The sequence below is a fragment of the Phodopus roborovskii genome, unplaced genomic scaffold (genome assembly GCF_943737965.1).
Source record: "Phodopus roborovskii unplaced genomic scaffold, PHOROB, whole genome shotgun sequence".
Taxonomy (NCBI): Eukaryota; Metazoa; Chordata; class Mammalia; order Rodentia; family Cricetidae; genus Phodopus; species Phodopus roborovskii.
The window spans coordinates 24812110-24833219 of NW_026126434.1; the positions used below are offsets into that span (position 1 = coordinate 24812110).

The following is a 21110-nucleotide window of genomic DNA, read 5'->3' on the forward strand; positions in this document are numbered from 1 at the left end:
TTAAACACTCAAGCTCTGGTCCCTTTTACTCAAGGTTTCCCAGATCCACTATGCTTGGCTCTTGGTGACCACACCATCCTCTGGGAAGCCTCGAACCCCTGCTTATGCCTTCATTACAGCCCTTTTCCACATAGCACACCTCAATTTAGTTTGAGCTTTGTGTCCCATGTGAACCTTGACTGATGGTCTATCAAGATCTTGACTAGGAAACAGGTTTTCAATGTGGACTGGGTGGGATGTCATTTCTAGAAGCAGGGCAGGAGGATCTCCTTGCTAGAACAATGGAATGTGGGTAAACATGGGGGCCATAGCATCTCAGCAACTAAGATCATTACCAGTGACAGCACGGAAGGAGGAGAGGGGAGGGTGAAGCCCTGGGGAGATGCTGGCGTTGCTATGGCAATGGTTGTGATTGAGGAGAGTTTATACACACAGGAAAAGGGAAAATGAAAGCCACTGATCACACACCTAAGAAGTGAGGGTCAGTTTTGAAGGGTTCTTAGCCACCAGGAAGGTGTGGCTAAGCCAAGGCAGGTGATGATAAAACGCTGCTAGGACATGTGGTGAGTTCAGGAATATGTCATTTGTCACAGCTGGGAGGGACACTCCTGGATGGAGTGCTACTAATTGTGTTCCAGTGCACAGGACAGACACACACAGAGGACTGTCCAGCTCAAGTGTCAACAGTTTTGAGGCCAGGGTGGCAATGAGAAAGAGTGTAAACCCAGGGCATGGAACAGAGCCCTTTGAGTATGAGTGAATAGCTCTGATTTCCTTGCCCAAGCTCTTCCTGCCTCTGCGCCAGGTCACCAGGGCTCTGGTCATCAAGCAGTTAAACAGTATATTGCTTTTTGTATCACTGTGTCCATACTTGACATAACCAACTGAGGGGAAAAGAAGGAAGGGCTTATTTATTGTGCAGAGGGCACGGTGGAGCAGGGGACCTCATATCATGGGGAGGACAAGGGAGAAGAAAGACAGAGAAGGAGGGAGAGAAAATGCCTATGGTGGTTGGCTCTTCCCCTTCTACTCTTATTCTGTGAGGCATCTCAGTTAATTTTCTCTGGAAAGCTCTCTCACACACAGAGCTGTACTTCAGTCTCATAGGTGGTTCTAAATTCAGCAGGAAGACACTGTAGAGAAGCTATGCCTGCTGTGGTCCCATCCTGTGGGAGGGTAGACAGACCTACTCTGAGGAAGATGGTTTGTCTTGGCTGTGGTCTGTTATGAAGGAGAATTCCTGGAAAGAAGCTGTGTCTGCAGAGGCTAAAATTTTCACTAAAATTGACTGTGGAAAGGTTTGAATGCTGAGCCTTTGTGGCAATTTGTGGGTTCTAGGCCCAGTGCCATAAAAACAAAATGGACAAACTCAAGACACATACAGAAGGTAAATTACCTGCATCATTTTCCTCTTGGCCCGTTGGGTCAGCACAGCCATGCCCAGATGTCAACAGGTAGGTTTGTAGGTGAGGGCCACAGGGCATCTGGTTAGTGGGCCTTAAGGGATGCTAGGAAAGGCTTCTTAAGAACCTCTGCCATGGTGATCACCCACAGTTGGAGTTTGGATTGGAGAAGAATTCAGTTTTTGCAAGTCCTGGGGCGCTGGCAGCTTCTCCCATCTTCCTTGGCACAGGGACTTTTGGAAAAGACTTCCCACCTTGGCCCAAGGCTTTGGTGGCTGTGAAGACAGGTACAGCTGCCCATCAGATTCCATATGGGGTTTGGTGAGCCCAACAGCAAGCCAGGAAAGCTCGGGCTGGGAGGGAGACAGAAAGCTTTAAATAAGCATGGGCAGTGCTGTAATCTGAATAGCTTTTACCTTTAAGCTGATTTTCTGCTAGGTTCCTAAAGGCAGCATAAATGTCTCCTTTCTGATTTTATGAATTGGTTCCAGATAGCAGAATGTAAGGCCGAGCAGTGACATACGGTTGACGAGGCAGGTCCTGCCTCTGGGAGTCTGTGGAAACCCCCTGACCTCAGGGGAAGTCAAACTCCCATGTGGACTCAGTTGTCCCAGAGCCACTGCCAGGGTTCCAGAAGAGAATGGCCAGCGCCAAGGACGATGTGCAGTGTGCTGTAGGCTGAATTGCAGCCTCCTGTGTTTATCTGGACCACGGTTGTAACGCTGTTTGGAGAAAGGGTCTCGGAAGACGTGGGTAAATTAGTGTTTTAGCTTCATTTCTGTTGCTTTGATAAAACACCCAGACAAAACGCCACTTAGGGGAGAAAGGGTTTGTTTCAGCTCACAGTTCCAGTTACCCGTTTGGTTTGTTCTTGAGGGGAAATGAAGGAGGCAGGGACACAAAGCAGCTGGTCATGTGACGTGCACACTCTGGAACAGACTGAAGAACCATTCACTTCCCCTGCTCTTACACAACCCAGGACCCAAACTCAGGGGATGGTGTGTCTTAGTTAGGGTTTCTAGAGGAAAGCATCTAATTGAGGTGGCAGCTTACAGTTTTAGAGGTGTACGGTGGAGAGCATGGCGGCTGGGTGTATGGTGGCGTACAAGCAGACATGGTGCTGGAGAAGTAGCTGAGAGGCCTACATCTTGCAGGCAACAGGAAGTAAACTGTCTCACTGGGTGTGGCTTGAGCATATATGAAACCTCAAAGCCTGCCTCCACTGTGGCACGCTTCCTCCAACAAGACCACACCTTCTCCAACAAGACCACACCTTCTAATAGTGCCACTCCCTTTGGGGCCATTTTCTTTTAAACCACCACCTCTTCCAGGCTAGTTTCCCCACATAAATTCAGACAACCTCTTCCCACCCCCAGACATGCCCACAGGCCAATCGGATCTAGACAATTTCACTGAAACACACTTCCCAGGTGATTCAAGGTTGTGTGCCAAGTTGACAGTTTAAAACTAAGAGATGTTGGGATGAGATTATGTAGGTCTTAAATAAGACTTAAATCCAATCCCTAAAGAAAGAAGAAGACAAAGTTAAAAGAGGGAGGGATGTGAAGAGGGGTGCTGTTGTTAAGATTCATTCCCTGAGGGGGATGCAAACAATGTCTAGCCTTCCTCCTAAGGTCCCAACTTCACCCAGGGAACTAGTGAGTTCATCCGGCTTCCTCATAGAGTAGCAGGTTGGGGCTTACAGCAGAAGCATGGTGGTCTTCAAGCAGCCACACTGCCAGGTCTGCATCCAGCGGGAATGATGGTTTTCCCAGTGGTGTATAGTGGAACCTCCTCCTGCTCCTTCCCCATCGAATCTCTATGCTCTAGTCTCTCTCCCCAGGCCACAAGCAATCAGAGCAGAACTGCATACAACTGGTAGAGATGGCTGGCTGGATACTTGGGTGAGGTTTCCTCCACCTGATCCCCACTGTATCCAGGTCCTTCCTCCACTCCTTCTGTAAGTGAAGTAAACAGGTCCAGCTGTGATGAGCTTTTGTGCACAGTCTCGAGAGTGGTGAAGAAGACAGCTGCTTCGTTTTGGAGAATCATCCTATATATCAGATGCAGAGCTTGGAACCATGTGTCTACAAGCCCAGGGAACACTTAGGTAACTGTAGGTAACCCTCAGGAGTCAGGAAAGAGACATGAAGACTCCTCTCAGAGCTCAGGGCTGGATGTCTGGCCTTCAGAATGGCGAAAGACTATTCTGTTGTTTAACATCACTGGGCTTGTGACACTTTGGTATGGAAACTACTGGAAACACATACTGCTTCAAAGGGAGTTAAAAAAAAAAAAACCCCAACTTACATTGAATGGCTAGTCCTGACAATTTCTTTTTTTCTTTTCTTTTTTGTTTTGTTTTGTTTTGTTTTGTTTTTTTGAGACAGGGTTTCTCTATGGCTTTGGAGACTCTCCTGGAACTGGCTCTGTAGACCAGGCTGGCCTGGAACTCACAGAGATCCACCTGCCTCTGCCTCCCCAGTGCTGGGACTAAAGGCGTATGCCACCAATGCCCAGCGCCAGTTAGTTTTCTAAACACTGTGCCTAAGCCCCTAACAGAAAGGGTATTGAGATTCATTTTGGCCAAAGAACCCAGTCAGTGTTCACTTGGCTCCATGTGTGGGGGCCTGCTGGGAGGCAGAAAATAATGACAGTAGGGGACTGTGGTGAAAGAGCATCTTCAGGGCTGACGGGATGGCAACAGAGGAAGAAGCCGGGTAAAACATTCCCAGTGACCTACTTTCTCCAGCAGCTAGGCCCCACAGTCTACCTTTGGCCACCTTTCAGCGTGTGTGTGTGTGTGTGTGTGTGTGTGTGTGTGTGTGTGTGTGTGTGTGTGTGTTTAATAACCCTATTAAGAGATGAATCCACACTAGGTCAGAGCCCCTGAGATCTAACTGGAAATGCTTTCATAGACACACCCAAGGGTTGCAGTTCATTAACTCAGTAGGCACATCTCAACCCAATCTAGTCTACAGCCAAGGGGAACCACTACAAATGTGAAGGCTTAAAAGGACTGGGATCCAAAAGAGCAAGACCTGGTGGGGTGCGAGTGTGTCGAGGGTGCTGCTGGGGGAGTGGCCAGCCACGCATCTTCAAATGTCAGGAACCGCAACTGAGCATGTGTGTGAACTGTGCTCCCATCACTGAGAGCACGCTTGGTTCTGAACACCCATGGATAAACTTCGTGTGGAAATGATAACACCATGGTTACTTCCTTTTCAGCCTTCTCACTGGCTGAGCCAGATGCTGCCTCCTAAACAAGCCTGCAGATTGACCTCTTTTCCACCTCAATGACCTGAGTTCTGCACAAAAGCTGTTCTCTTACAAATACCAGCGGGGATGCTTGGCCCCATAGAACATAAGTACTGTGTGAGTGTTGGCCCAGCAGAGCTTCCATTTACCCCCTTGACGAGACAGGAGACTCCTTCAATGGAGTTCAGGGGCAGCAACACATGTATGGGGCCTCAGGGCAGTGGTGGGCTGGTGTTTAGGAAGTTGGCAGTGGTGGCAGCAGCAGAAGCCACAGGCGCGGTGATGACAGCTCTATGTGGCTGCTGCCACTGCCCTGGCTTTGCCTTCACCAGTTTTGTTGTTTGTTTTTTGAGCCTGGTTCTCCTGCCATCTTGTAGCTTCCTCATTGTAGCAGGCTTGTTTACACTGCCAGGCCCCAAATCATGACACAGAGGCTTATTATTAATATGAAAGCTCTGTCTTAGCTTAAGCTTGTTTCCAACTAGTTATAACTTAAATCAACCCATTTCTATTACTCTATGTGCTGTCACATGGCTCATGACTTTTACCTCTTCTCCTGCATGCCCTGCTTCCTCTGTGTCCGACTGGTGACTCCTCCTTTTTCCACTCTGAGTCTTCTCTGTCCCCAGAAGTCCCACCTAACCTCTTCCTGCCTAGCTATTGACCATTTAGCTCTTTATTGGACTAATCACAGTAACACATCTTCACGTAGTGTAAAGGAATATTCAGCAACACCTATGTTGTTTCAATGATCTGCTACTTGGCCTAGCATGCTCAGCAGATCGTAGGTTCTAAACACCAATACTGAAAGGTCAGAGCTGAATGACCCGCCTGTAGAGCACTCTTCATTGCAAAGTAAAGGAAGATCTAAAGACAGAGACAAGGACTGTGTCAGGGTCGGAGTACAAACGCTACCTACTGGTGTTAAATGGCAGGCATTTATTGTTCTCTGTGCTTGATTCTGGAAGTGTAGGTGAAAGTGCTGCCTATTTGATTCCTGGTGACAGTCTCCTGGCCTCAAGTGGGCTCTTTCTGACCATGGCTTCTCAAGTAAGAGAAAGAAAGAGAGCTCTGTTCCATTGCTTCTTAAAAGAAAATTACTATTATTGGTTATAGTAGTAGTAGCATCAAGGGTATCATGTAGTTCATATTGCCTTAAACTTGCCAGGTAGCCTGAAGGTGACATTGAACTTTGATCCTACAGTCCCCATCTCATGAGTGCTGGGATTATAGGAGTGTGCCATACAGCTCAGGGTTTTGTGTATCCTAGACAACTCAAGCAAAGCCACACTCCTGGCCCCATCCTATCTCTTCTAATGAAAGCTCCAAGCCCTTACAAGAACTTTGCTCTTCCCATTTAACCTTTATTACTTTCTCTCTCCAAACACAGCCACTGAAGGGCTCTATGTTTGTTTGGGGGGCATGGTTAGTTTAGGAACTTCTGCCACTAAAGCCACAACAGTGTCTTTGCTGTGCTGCTCTGTCCTTTACCTCATTGTAGACGTATAGGGGCCCTGGATCAGGTTTCTGCAGAGCCTGAGGAACTTAAATTATTGTTGTATAAACTTGGGTCCTTTGACCCAAGCAAGTACCATGTTGGAGAACTCTCTCCTTAGGAAGAGAGCATCTATATGTTCATCATGCATGGACATACTCACCTCTTCATGGACATGCTCACCATTGCATGGACATGCTCACCACTACGTGGACATGCTCACCTCTTCATGGACATGCTCACCATTGCATGGACATGCTTACCACTGCAGAGATGTAAAGAACACAACCAGGTAGGTACCAGAAGACATGGATAATGGCAAACAACTCTTGCATGTATATTTTATACAAACTTTTACCTTCTAACTTTATGGTACAGCTTGATTACAAACAGTCTCCCATAGGCTCAGGTGTCTAAGTACTTGGTCCCCAGCTAATAGTGCTGTTTGGAAAGGCTGTAACCTTTAGAAGGTGGGAACCTTGATGGAGAAAGTCAGTCACTAGGTGGGGTGGGCTGTGGCATGTTACCAAGCCCTACTTCTTGTTCCACCCTCTGCTTCCTGATTGCAGATACATGACTGAACACCTGTCTTCTGCCACCATGCCTTCCCTATCATGAGTGCCTGTATCTTTTTAAACCATGAGCCAAGATAACCTCCCCCTTCTCAAGTTGCATCTTATAGGCGCTATTTGGCCATAGCAATGAGGAAACTATTACACTTGACTACATTGTTTGGGGCAAAAGAGTAACTTCTCCTATAGAATAAGCTAAGTTATTTGAAGGATTAAAAAAAAAAATCAGCTGGGCAGTGGTGGCACACACCTTTAATCCCAGTACTTGGGAGGCAGAGGCATGTGGATCTCTGTGAGTTTGAGGCCAGCCTAGTCTACAATTGAGTTTCAGGATAGTCAGGACTACACAGAGAAACCCTGTCTTGAAAACAACAACAACAAAAAATTCAAGATTTTAATTCAAGCATAGATGTTTTTAGGGTTGTTCTCCAGTCCTGGGTAACAGGGTATAGGACAAGCAGCTACCTCAGCTCTACATCCTTAGATCCAGAAGGTTCTGCCTGCCGTGCCCACGTGGCTGGAGTACCGAGCTTGTCGGAGGGTGTCAGGATTGAAACACTTAACAGACAACCATGAGAAGTGAAGAGGAAGCTGCTGCCCTTTATTACAGAGAGTAATGGACTTATATACCCAAGCCAGGGGATGGGCTAAGCATAGGAGGAAGTCATGTACCACTCATACCTGGGGCACTGCACACAGGAAAGTTATGAGAACAACCTTGTTTGATCAACCTTGAGAGCATGGGAGTTCTACAGCTGGTTGGGAAGGAAGAGAGCTGTAAGGGACAAGTACTTAAATTTCCCAGCATCTGCCCACAGATGTCTGGCCAGCAGGGCTCTAGCTTGATGCCAACAGGTGTCTGCCCAGGGACTTTAAAAATTCTGAGAATGCTGGGCATGGTGAAGTACTTGAGAGGCAGATATAGGTGGATCTCTACAAGGTTAAGTCTAGCTTAGCCTACATAGTGAGTTCTAGGTTAGCCAGGGATGCATAGTGAGACCCTGTCTAAAAATATACAGATGCCTGGGACAATCCTTGACAGAAAGAATCAGACTCTGAGGGTGGCGGGACCTGAACTGTCAAGAGCACTTACTTGTGTGGCATGGAGGAGGTCACGTCTCTGCTACAAATCCAGCATTCAACTGATGGCAAGATTTTGTGGCTAGGGTGGGGTGAGACTTCTGCTAAGGAGTGGAGCTTCCCAGGAATGGGTCCCTAGACTCCTCATCTAAAGAGTGACACATTCATTTCTCTTGGCCTCCTGGTGACCCCAGTACAGATTTCCATAGAGTCATAAGGTTGAGGAGCATTAACTGGGTTGATCCCATTTCCATAGCCTCTCAAAGCAGATGCCATCCCACTAGCTTCTCTTCCATATTAGTCACTTACCCAGCCATCCTGAAATTAGCCTGTGCACAGCCATACACATGCCAGGGAAGCAATGACTGACAGCTTGTCCCAAAATGGAAATGCAGATGACAGAAGTTGTCTGTAAAATAGCCCAGGGATTATTTTTTTTAAAGTGCTCACGTGAGAAGCCCAGTCTGGGCAGGAAAAGAAGCCAAGTGGCCTCGACCCAGACAAGCTGCTGAGGGATGGCTCAGCAGCCCTGCTGGGAGAGGTGTCTCATTGTTGGTACAGCAGTCTAGACACCACTGCACCCACACGGGACTGTGAGGTTCTGGAATCCTGTGATGGCCCCATACATTCCAGCGACTGCCCTGGCACCCAGCAGGATGCAAGACACAATCAGAATTCAACTGGGAGGCTTCCGGGGAAAGATGAGGAACCTGAGGCTAAGGGCAGGTATGTGTCATTATCTACTGAGAGGCTCCTCCCGCCCCTCCTGGAGATGGGAGCGTGAACTAAAGAACAGACAGGATGGTAGCAGCCTGGCCTCTTCTCAGATCAATCAGTGGCAGTTAGGAACAAGGGCAGGGAAGAAAGACATGTCCCCAAGTTCAGGGGGAAGAGGTGGTCGTGATGACTGTCTTCAAAGTAATGTCTTCATGAGAAGCCTTTCTGAAGGAAGAAAGCAAACATGTCAAGGCCCCTTTGACTCGCTCATCTATCAGTAATATGTTTGGAATGTCACGTGTGTTGAGAACCAGGCTATGTAGCCATGGCTTACCCTGGTGGAGGTTACTGTCCAGCATGGAGGCAGATTCAGGGGTGAAAAATTCCAGCTCCATGTGGAAGGTTAAGATGATACATGGGAAGCTCTGAGACTCAGAGGAAGTGCACAGTCGTTGCTCAAGGAAGGGTGTGGCCACACTGAGCCATCTCAGTCCAGAAAAGTCAGGGCAAGGGTGGGATGGCCTTTTGCTCTCAGATAGTGGGATCAATTCACAGTCTGGCCAAGTGATGTTGACTTTGGTGAGGGAAAGCTTCCTGGTAGAAAGTGTGGAGGACGCAACAAGATTATCAAAGGGCTATGGTCCTAGTTCATGGTGCGGTGCACTGAACACATGCCCTCAACAGCAGCCCTCAGGATGGCACTGACTCCAAGTGTACCTGTCTTGGCACCCAACAGTCAGCTGTAGTGTGAGCTGGTTGAGGATAGAGATCCAAAGGTTGATACCAGATAGTCACCTCTTCTAACTGGGCAGTTTGTGGCAGTTCTCAGTAAAGCACTGGCTATGACCAAAAGAACCTCATTCCCCCAGCACATGCACACCCACTCTGCCCCATGATGCTTGTACAGATGCTTGTACATGTCTGAAGTTTAATGGTAGATGTTGTTCTTATTTTTAGCCTTTAGTTGTGATCATTAGACTATTAATACAAAAGAAGATGGCTTAAATGTGGGATGTGCTCCTGCTCTTACAGATGGAGATGGCTGCCGTGTGGCAGGTGTTTGCGTTTATTCCAGAAATCTGTTCTTTCTGTTCGTTTCCCTTTGCCGGAGTCTGCCTTACAATCTTTCCAGGGCTGGGATGAATGTCATATTTTTCACTTGCATCACGAGATACACAGAACTACACCAGAGGAAAAGGTTATTTGACTCAAACATCTCAGCGGTGCACAATAGCGATGCTAACCTCAACTCAGATGGGTGCCTTGCTCAGTGAATGGTGGCTTAAACCACCCTCTCATGACTGAGCTAAGACTTCATGATGGGGGGAGCTGGGCAGGGTGGCCCACATCTTTAATTCGGACAGCCAGGGCCACACAGACAGACCCTGTCTCAAAACAAAACAAAGAAACAGAAAAGATTCCTCATGGCCATCCCCTCACAGCTCACCTCACAGTGATAACTCTAATGTGAGCATTGCTCTAAGAGAACAACTATGTGCTCCGTTAAGTCATAGATACAATTCAAGATCTCCATCTTAGTAGGGCTCATGAACAGACTTCAGAATCGTGCATGAAGAAGGTGGCTAGGAATGCTTGTTTAGGCATACCCTCACAAAGCTGCTAGATCCTGTCTTGGAATAAGGCCCCAGCATTTTACACAGAGCGAATCATTAGACATTTAAATGCCTTGTACCCTGGATGTACCACAATAAGGGAGAGGCTCTTCATTAAGAGCTTTTTCAAGCTGGGTGGTGGTGGCACATGCCTTGAACCCCAGCACTGGGGAAGTAGAGGCAGGTGGATCTCTGTGAGTTTGAGGACAGCCTGGTCTACAGAGTGAGTTCTGTGACAGCCAGAACTACACAAGAAACCCTATCTCAAAAAACCAAAAAAAAAAAAAAAAAAAAGATTATTTTCAAATATGGCTGAAACCCACTTTGAAGAGGCACTAAAGTCCTTCAGTATTCTTTGCAACTGTTTTCAGGAGGTAATGTTTTTGGAAAATATTCAAGACTGTACCGAGATGTGCTGGGAAAGTTATGTGCTATGAGGGAGTCATTAGAGTCCGGCTGAACTGAGACACCCACGGGGATTCCTGTGTGTGGGAAGCTGTAAAAGGCAGTTTTCCCTGAGCCCGAGAGACAGTGGTGATGACCTCCTCCAGACCAGGAGATTGATGGTGGTCCTGTGGTTGATCTGGAAACTAGGATAAAATCAGAGCTAACCACACTGCATGTCAGTATACTTCTGCCCATGAAGGGGCTGTGTTATCTGCATGGAGTAACTTGGATAGGTAGTAGCTATGTGTATTAGTCCAGGTTACCGGTTAACTGTGCAGTCGTGTGTATGTAGCTGAAGGTTCCTGTCAGGCAGACATTGGGAGTGCCTGTCAGGAGCCCTCCTGAGTGAGACCAGAACCAACCCCAACAAAAGAGGCTCAAGAGAGATCTCTTACCCCTTCCATCAGGACGTTGCAGTAAGAAGGTACTCTCACAGTCTCCCACAGACTGACAGTGGCACTGAATGAGCTGCCTTTCCTCATGGCTTTCCTGCCATGATGGTCCCAGGGGTTCTGCTTCATATCCTGTGTTCTGAGCTAGCTTAATGAGCAGTCACCTTCTCCAGTGTCAACAGTCATTATGGCAGAAGGAGACAGGCATGGTTGTAATGAGCCCTGCCTGCTCATACTTCCAAGTATCCCTGTCACTTGCCCCAGATTAGGTAGTTAATTTGGACCCTCAACTTGCCTGGATTTTGAGTTGCCACAGAAATATACCTTTGTGTGTATCTACAAAGGGGTTTCCAAAATGTTTAACTGCAGAGGAGATGCCCACCCTACTTCAGGAACCACCATGCCACAGGCTGGGACACTAGCTTCATCCCTCAGTGCCTCCTAACAACCTCAGGATCCTGCCCCATGCCTCACCGCCATGGGATTGTATCCTTAAACTGTGAGCCAAATTAAGTCTATTCATATTTACATGGCTTTTGTCAGAGTGAGAAGAAAAGCAACCATATGCCCTTTCTCAGTCAGCTAGGAGGGGTCTGGGAACAGAGTGACTGCAAGAAACCTACTACTGTGTACCTCAGAAGAACACGTGTCCTTTGGGGGCCCCAGGACAACTGACTATTTGATCACCATCCAGGGCTGGAGGGTAGATGCCCCACAGAGAGATTGTATGTGGTCAGGGGTAGGAAATGCTTTTACCTGCTCAGACCCCTGTAATCCCACCCCCCCACACACAGATACTCACAGACAGAGACATAGACACACACAGACAAACACACACACACAGATAGACACTAACAGACAAACACACACACATACACCAGAGACAGACACAGAGACAGATGAACACACAGAGAGACAGACACACATAGACAAACACACAGAGACAGAGAGAGAGAGACAAATACACACAGAGACAGACACACAGAGACAGACAACTACATACAGAGACAGGGAGACAGACAGACAACCACATACAGAGACAGACACACATAGACAATCACATACAGAGACAGATAGACGCACAAACAGACAAACACACACAGACACACATGCTTGCACACACACAGACAGACAGACACATATACACAGAGACAGACAGACACACAGAGACGAGACAGACACACATGCACACATACACACAGACACAGACAAAGACACACAGAGACAGAGAGACAGACAAACACACAGAGAAACAGAGAGAAACAGATATACACACAGACAGACACACACATACACACAGAGGACACTAGGCTTTCATTTTTTGAAACTTATTTTGACTAGACTTTTTTCCTTTGTCATGTAAACTCAAGCTGTCCTTGAATTCATTTTGTAGCCTAGAATAACCTTGAACTTCTCTGATTCCCTGTCTACCTCCAGAAGGTTGAGATTATAGGCATGGGTGCTGGAGAGCAAGCCCAGGGTCTCATGAATGCTAAGTAAGCACTCTATCAACTAAGCTACATCCCTAGCCCTATTCTGACTAGATTTTTAGAACTGGGTGCCCGGAAGGCTGGCTCAGGCCCCTGCTGTGGACAAATTTGAGGTGCACGAGGAAAACCTACAGGGGACCTCGGTCAGTGGTCCTTCCTTCCTGGCCTGGGCTCCCTGGGTGGGCTGTGTCTGTCTGCCTGCAGTCCTGCCACGCAGGGACTGTTTGCAGACTTGAGTGGGAGCCTCAGGCCAGCACATTTCCATGTGAATGTGGCGTGGGTCTCAGCTGCTATTTTCAGATTCCAGTGATCTTAGCCACTGTTGGATGAAAAGAAGACAGTTCTTAAACAGACACGGTACGCCTTTCCCTTTAAACTCTGGCAAAGTCTTCTCCATTCATGAACTCAATTCCTGCTAAACTGCTCTTAATAGTAGTGTGTGTGTGTGTTTTCAGTCTCTAAAGGCACACATCTCCAGGCTCAGCCTGGAGGGTGAAGGAATGTAGGGCAGCTTTTCCCCATGGGCCATGAAAGATTTCCTTCCAGTGCTTTGGTTCATTGAGCTGGAAATGGAACCATCACCTCCTGAGGCTTCTCTCACTGAGTCCCTGGTGGCCATGGGCAGGGAATGCCACTGTCCCATACTAGGAGAAACGATGGGTGAAGCCTCAGAGGGATCCTTCTGTAGGCAGAGAACAGTGGGTTTTAAAAGAATTAGTTTTTTTTTGTTTGTTTGTTTGTTTTTTGTTTTTTTAATCTGAGCTGGGTGGTGGTAGCACATGTCTTTAATCTCAGCACTCAGGAGGCTGAGGCAGGTGAATCTCTGTAAGTTCGAGGCCAGCTTGGTCTACAGAGCGAGTTCTAGGACAGGTTCTAAAGCAATACAGAGAAACATCTGTCTCAAAAAAAAAAAAAAAAAAAACAAAAACAAACAAAAAAAAACCAAAAAAACAAAACCAACCAAACAATCAATCAATCAATAAAATAAAAAACCGATATAAAAAACCCGAACAGTGACTACAAGTGAAGATGGAAACCCAGCGATGACAGCGGACTTCCAGAGGAGCTCAGGGACAGGCCTTCCACCAACTGTTGGTCTGAGAACTTGGTGGTGCTCCACCCTCCCCCAAGAGTCATGGTCTATTGCTGTGCACACCTCGGCAGAACTATCTGAAAGCATAGCACCCCACGATGGGGGATGTCCTTCTGTGTATGTGTTTCTCTTATTGGTTGGTGAATAAAACACTGTTTGGCCTATAGAGGCAGGAAGACAGGTGGGGCTAGAAACAAGGAGAATTCTGGGAAAGGTAGGCAGAAAGATGCCACGGAGGAAGTGGAAGGATAGGACGCACCAGGCTTTCTCAAGTGAGATAAGGCCATGTAGAAACACAGATTTACAGAAATGGGTTAATAATTAAGACAGAGCTAGTCAATAGGAAGCCCTAGCTATCGGCCAACAGTTTATAATTAATATAGTATCTGTGTGTTCATTTGTGGCTGAAGCAGAGGGATCGGGCTGGGAAGAAACTGCCAGCAACACCCCACCTCCGAGAACATGCACCATGAGAACTTGGGCCATGCAGGTCCTGAGGACCAAATGCCCAAGTGCCTCTTCCAGGGTCCAGGTGTGCCGTCCTCACATTCACCAAGTGCTATTTCACCACCAAGGACAGGTGTTGGGATATTCATGACATTCCACAACTTACCAAATATCCAGAGCTGGTGTTCACTGGGACCCTGGCAGCTTTCCGTGTGGAGCCTGGGTATACTCCAACAGGGAGTCCCTTTTCTGTTGCAAAAATCAGCAAAAATGTCTTTGTAATGACTAATATTTTCAGTATGATTCTAGAATCACCAAAGACATGAGCTTCCAGACATGTCTCCGATGAATGTTCTAGATTGGGTTAACTGAAGCAGGAAGACCTACTTCAACGTGGATAGTGCCATTCCATGGCCTGGGCTCTCAGACTGTAAAAAGGAGAGGCCAGCTAGGCATGGGTCACCATATTTTTCTGCTTCCCCATTGCCAATGAGATGTGCCCCCTGGCCGCAAGCTCCTGCCAGCATGTCTTCCTTGCCACGTGAGCCAAAAGAAAATTTCATTCCTTTAAGTACCCTTTGTCAGGCATCCCATCCCAGAAACATGTAAAAACAACGGATACAGTCTCCAGTCTTTAGAAACCCAAATCGATGTTGCCTGTGTGGAGGCTTCTGTTAGCGGAAGGGAGACTAAGATGGAAATAGTCATATATGTTGTACTTGGGCTTTTTTTTTTTTTTAAATAAAAACTCATTTATTTCAAAGAGGAGATATATACAACCAAAACAACAAATGACCACAGAACAATCATAGTTTGTCTTAAATAAATAACAAAATCCCATTTATATCTCTTAAAATCTATATAATACATTATACATTTAAAATAAATAATCCCTATGGGTCTAGAAACAGCCCGGGCATGGGGTAAGAGGAATGGCTGGGTAGGACCCATTGCTCCTGGAACCCAATGAAGCGCCCTTCCCAGCTTCTGTGCTCTCTCAGTCCTGCAGAGGACCGCAGCACATGTTTTGGGACTGGCCTTCCCAGTGTTCCTATCTTATTGGGGCTTATTGCTTCACAGTCATTCACATCTGACATGGCCGGTTTCCTGGCTGGTTCTGAGCATGGGTCTTCGTGACTGCTGGGTGTGGACTCCACCTCTGTTTCTGTCTGTGATCTGGCTTTCTCGAGCCATTCTGAGGCTGTTGACTAGATGCTGGGACATTTGTGACATGTCCTGTCCTTTCATCATGCACATTCAGGAAACAGGACAGCGGGATGGCCCAGCCTCACAGGCTATATAACATTTTGCACCAGATACCTGAGACGGGTGGGCTGCCTGGGTGCTGTAGGCCAGTCCTGCCTGTCACTGTACAGTCTAAAAAGTTCAGTGGCTAGCGGGCATTGTGCACCTGCCAGGCTGGGACTGGCTGGGCCATTGGGCCTCGGCCCATTAAGGCAGTGGGACACAGCCAGGCAGACTCCCCACTGTCATTCTGAGCTCCATGTCTGTCTATCCAGCAAGTCTCAGGGTGGCTTGTGAGTCGCTCCCAGATGCATATGCAAAGACAAGGAGGCTCCCTTTTTATGACAGGTCCTTCCTTCACTTTAGCTTTTCCAAAGATGGGTCCCAGCACTCCAGAGGACTCATGGTCAGTGTTCCTTCAGCCTAAATGCAAAGGATATGGTGACAGAGGGCCACACAGCAGATGCCAAACACACACAAAACACACAGATCCTACCCACTGCCAGCCCTGTGCCCCCCCCTCCCCGGATGCCTTGCTCCAGGAGCTGCCTGGTGGGTGTACTACACGCCCTCCCCATGGCTGGGGAGCCACGGCTCAGAAAACGCCACCAAGAAGGCAACTTCGTCACACTCCCCTCACTGAGCGCGAGGAGAGATTCGTGAAACCACACGCACACAGAGACACTGATTAGACAAGAAAGGAGAGGGACTGTGGTGTGCCCTCCTTGTCAGGCTGCCTGGAGTTGCCTTAACTCTGGAGAGGCCATAGTGGACTTACGGAGCCTGGATCCCTGCAGCTGGTCCTGGACAGCTCAGTTCCTTGTGTATGAGGCGGATCAGGAACTGCACACAAAACAGAGAGCAGACACTGTCACAGTGTGAGGACAGAAGCAGGGGGTAGGCGTGGCCTGTTGAGGCTTGCTGGACTTTGTGGCTCCCCCTCTGAAGCATCCTCAGGCGTATGCCCCATGGAGACACTGCCATCAGAGCAGGGACCAGGCCAGCACCTGCCCTGAGGTGAAGGCTGCCCCTCACTAAGTTCTCAGAATAATACAGATGCCTTCCCCAACACAGGCTTTTAGCACAGACTTCAAAACTTCAAAACAAGATGCTCCAAGTGGAAACAAGACAGATAATGAAGGGGAGGTGGTCCATGATATAGGGCTGCATGGGGGACTCTGGATCCAGGCAAGCAGCTCATGAGATGTGGTACTTGGAGGCTAAAATAGTGTCTCAGGATGCATGGTTTGTAGGGAGTCTCTCTGAGGCCTAAACCTCTGTGTGTGTGTGTGTGTGTGTGTGTGTGTGTGTGTGTGTGTGTGTGTGCGTGTGCATGCGCACGTGTAGATGTTAAGTGTTCGTATAATGCATGCATGTACCATTGGTGGCCTTCCACACAGTGCTAACTGCTAGGCTGAGAGCTATTGGCTTACCTGGTTAGCTTCACACTCTTCATGTGCCAAAAGGCTCAGAGTAGTTTTTCATCAAAGCAGAGTAATGACTGGCTATCACCCGGACAACTCAGGACTCACCCCTCAGTCAGGTTCTGGGGCAGCGATGGAAGAGAACCCTGAGAGGACTCTCAGCTCTGGTGGCAGGTACTTAAAGGCAGCAGGCACCCTTAATTCAAACGGGTCTAGGGTCGGGGGATAGGCAGTGCAGGACTGAGGGACCACTACTCCTGGTCAGCTGCACATCAGGCCTTGGGCCCTGGCTCTTAGATGCCCCAAGTTCAAGATGGAGGCCCATGCTGGGTGGTGGTGGCACACACTTTTAATCCAAGTACTCTGAAAGCAGAGGCAGGTGTATATCTGTGAATTCGGGGCCAGACTGGCCTACAGAGCAAGTTCCAGGACAGCTAGGGCTGTTACACAGAGAAACCCTGTCTCGAAAAACAAAACAAAACAAAAAAGCTGGAGGTCCACATGCATAAGCTAAGAATGGGACCGTCTCTGATGGCCAAGACACTGTCCCAGCACTTGGCTTGGCCCAAGAACAATCACTGTCCAATCGCTGGAAAGTGGTGGGAACAAGGAAATGCCAGAACCAGAGTTAGCGGCAATAGAATTTTGCAGCAAATTGGGACTAACTCCAACTCTAGCTCTAACTACCCAGGGCTGAACTGTCAGCCTGCCAGCACTGATACTCCCACCAAGCACAATGTGTGGCAAGTGCTGGCAGAAGAGGCCTGTGATGGTGAAACCACGCTGCCAAGCAAAAGGAAGAGGGAAGGCAAGTGCTGCCTGTGGGTATGCGACAGCCTGTGTGAGGGGTCAGAAGGACCCACATCATCTTCTGTGCCCATCAGGTGACAGTGACCAGGAGAAAGAAAGGGGACTGCCCATTCCCAATGTCTGCTCCCAAGATGCTGGGAGCCTGAGTGTCATGAGCTGGAGAGAAGACTTTCAGCCATGAGCCTGATCAGTCCCGCTGCCCAGGCGGCAGGAATGTGGTACCCTAGCATCCCCGAGGTGAGGTCAGGTCCCTGAGACCTGCCTGGGAAGAGGCCAAAACTGCTTTATTTTAAGGAAAAGGCACAGGAAAGGGGAAGGACCTATCTGAGCTTTAGGGTTCTTATTTGCTTATGTATAATCACCTTATGCAGCCTAGCTCTAAACTGTTTTCAATGCAGTACTAAGCATGAGTGCAGGGTGTATAGGTTCTACTGAGCCATATCCCCAGCCTTCAGACAGCTAAGGGTGACCCTGACCATCCAATTCTTCTACCTCTATGGCTCAAGTGCCGGGGTTACAGGTGTGCAGGGCCGGGGTTACAGGTGTGCAGTGCTGGGGTTACAGGTGTATGTCACCACTCCCAGATTAATATGGTGCTGGGGATTGAACCTGAGGCTTTGTGCATACTAGGTAAGCACTCTACCAACTGAGCTACATCTCCAGCTTTTTTGGCTCTTCTTCAAGATAGGGTCCATTCTGTAGTTCAGGCTAGGCTTGTAACTTATTGTACATTTTGGGCTAGCCTCAAATGTGTAGCAGTTGTATGCATTCTGAGTGCTGGGATTATGGGCCAGTGAGAGGTCTGTAGGTCCCAAACGGGATAATGGGACCCTAATCCCTTCTTCATTCTCTGTTTTGTTTCCTAGCCACCTGGTGACAAGCTCCTTTCCAGAGGTTAGCCTTGTCATAGGCTCAAAGCAATCCTGGACTGAAATATCCAAAGCTGTGAGCCAAATCAAACCTTTCCAATCTGACTGTGTCCAGTATCTACTATGGTGACTGACACAGCAGGCAGACTAGGGTCTGTCCTGAAGCTCCAGGGCAGCTAACTGACCAGTGCATGGGTGTGAAGCCAGGAGACCCACCAGTAAGGCACAGGCGTCTGCAAACATCAGCATGTAGAACACGTTGCTCCATCCGGAAGGGGAGATGAGCCCTGCCAGCAGGGGACCCAAGGCAGCTCCTGGAACAGGCACACAGATACAATTAAGGACAGCTAAAAAGGGAGACCAACTCAGTGCTGAGGAGGAAACAACTGCCATTAACATCTTCTGGGACCCATTCTAAAAGTAAGCATTGATTTTTGAAATGTCCACTCTGTCTGACACACCATTATAAATGAGCTCGGTGTGGTGGCACATGCCTTTAATCCCAGCACTTGGGAGTCAGAGGCAGAAGGATTTCTGTGAGTTCAAGCTAGCCTGATTATATAGTGAGTGCTAGGACTACAGATACCATGTCTCAAAAAACCAATAATGAAACTATAAATAAATGGACTTATGTAAAGAAATCTCAACCAACAAACATACTCAGATACCTCTGTACTTGGCAAATGCCACTCAATAAATCTGTAAGAAACAGGACTTAGACCCTGCCCACATCAACTGCCTGAGGTGTGGGATAAAGAAAATTCAAGATGAAAAAAAAAAAAAAAAGAAAATTCAAGATGAGCTGGAGAGATGGCTCAGAGGTTAAGAGCACTGACTGTCCTTCCAAAGGTCCTGAGTTCAATTCCCAGCAACTACATGGTGGCTCACAACCATCTGTAATGAGATATGGTGCCCTCTTCTGGCTGGCTGGCATACATGTAGACAGAACACTGTATACATATTAAATAAATCTTGAAAAAAAAAAATAAAAGAAAGGAAGGAAGGAAGGAAGAAAGAAAATTCAAGATGCCTATGAACTCTTTTTGCATTATATTTGTGAGGTTTTTTTTGGCAAGTCTAAAATTATGTCAAATAAACTTTGAAAGCTGTACAAACAAAAGACATCTGCAGGAGAACATTTGCTGCAGTGCCTGGAATATTTCCCTCACAGGGGGCAGGGGATCTGACAAGGAGATGGCTTGTCCAGCAGCTGCATGCTAAGGAGGTTAGGAGATTGACTCCAGGTTCCTGACTGCAATGTAGTGCCCGAGAGCTGAGGTACTTCATTCACACTACTGTCCCAAGGGTGTGTACAGCACACACATTACTCTTTGATCTGATTTGACAAACTTTTTCCATGTCTCGGCATGGTGGCAGGCAAACATCAGCTACTCATGCAAGTTTACTCTGCACACTCCAAAGACCACAGAGCAGACCACAGCTGCATTTTAAAAAGCGCAAATCCACAAAGCAGAGGGCAGAGGAGAGAAAAGCATGTTGTTTTTCTTTTTAAGATGACAGTGGGCACTACCTGGGGATGTGTCCCCATAGCTAGGCTGGCCACGCACATGACATAAGGGGAGGGGCTGCAGCAGGCAAAGGGACATCATTAGCTCCCTCCACCACCTTGGAGTCCAGGTCCCTTCTCATCAGTGACTCAGTGACACCCCACAAAACAGCAGTAGCGGAGCCTCTGGGAATAGCAGACATTATGAAGGGTATGGGGAAGGCATCTAAGAGATAACAGGGACCCAGGGAAAATATCAGCCCCCAAGCAGTCATTAATGTCAAGCTCCAGCAATGGCAAGAACACCCCATGGACAGGAAGATTCCTGAAGATTAGAGGCTGATCTGTGAAGACCAGCCTATCCAAGAGAAAGGACTCTGTGATCACACTAGTTTAGTGGCTTATTCTTAAATACTAAGATACAAAGGGGCAGCTGAGAGGGCCCACAGCTGAGGAAGACCCAGTTGTGACCACATACAAACTGTGAGGAGGGAAACCCAGGGGCAGTTAAATCAGAAGATCATCCCCAGGCATGGAGAATACCATCCTAGTGCACATGGAAAACCAACTGCGATCTTAAGAAATCCTCATTTTTATAGCTGAAGATAAGCTATCAACAACTAATTCTCACCCAACACAGTGCCTGGAGCACCAAGAGGGCAGTAAAAAATAAAAAAACAAAAACAAAAACAAAAAAACAAACAAGAAACCCCAAAACATTAATGAGTGTTGAAAACATGACAGCTAAAATAAGAAGACAAAGGCTGAAAGATAAAGTCAAGGACATCTGTCTGTGAGAGAGAGCAAGAGAGGCAGGAAGGACAAACATAGAAAGGAACAGAAGGAACAGTCTGGAAACCTGACATTTGACTGTTTTCCAGAAAACAAGATAGAATATGGTAGCCAGGGTGCTGGAGAGATGGCTCAGTGGTTGGGAGCCCTAGCTGCTCTTCCAGAAGACCCGGGTTCAAGTCTCAGCACCTACATGGCAACTCACAACTGTCCATAACTCCAGTTCCAGGGGATCTGACACCCTCAAGCAGACATACATGCGGGCAAAACACCAATGCATATAAAATAAAAATTGAAAAAAAAAAAAAGAGAAGAATATGGTAGCTAAACCAAGCAAAGAAACAGCAGTGCCCATCCCCCAAGATGCATGGCCTGCTCTCACATGGAAGCCTGCCAGGGGCAGCAAGGTGGGCAGAGAAGAGGCTTCTGGGTAAGACGGAGATCCGAAGACCCAGA

General features: G+C 47.7%; 1 protein-coding gene across 2 annotated transcripts in view; it reads right to left on the bottom strand.

Annotated features, from left to right (window-relative positions):
• Nucleotides 1–14755: 14755 nt before the first annotated feature.
• Nucleotides 14756–21110, bottom strand: part of Slc37a1 (solute carrier family 37 member 1) — a 57363-nt gene continuing 51008 nt past the window's right edge. For both annotated transcript variants that reach the window (XM_051187045.1, XM_051187044.1), the window contains exons 18-20: nt 18572–18669; nt 16031–16095; nt 14756–15675 (exon numbers count right to left, since the gene is read on the bottom strand). In XM_051187045.1, coding sequence (XP_051043002.1) covers nt 15660–15675; nt 16031–16095; nt 18572–18669 — 179 coding nt within the window. In that variant the 3' untranslated portion in view covers nt 14756–15659. The remainder of the gene's footprint in view (nt 15676–16030; nt 16096–18571; nt 18670–21110) is intronic.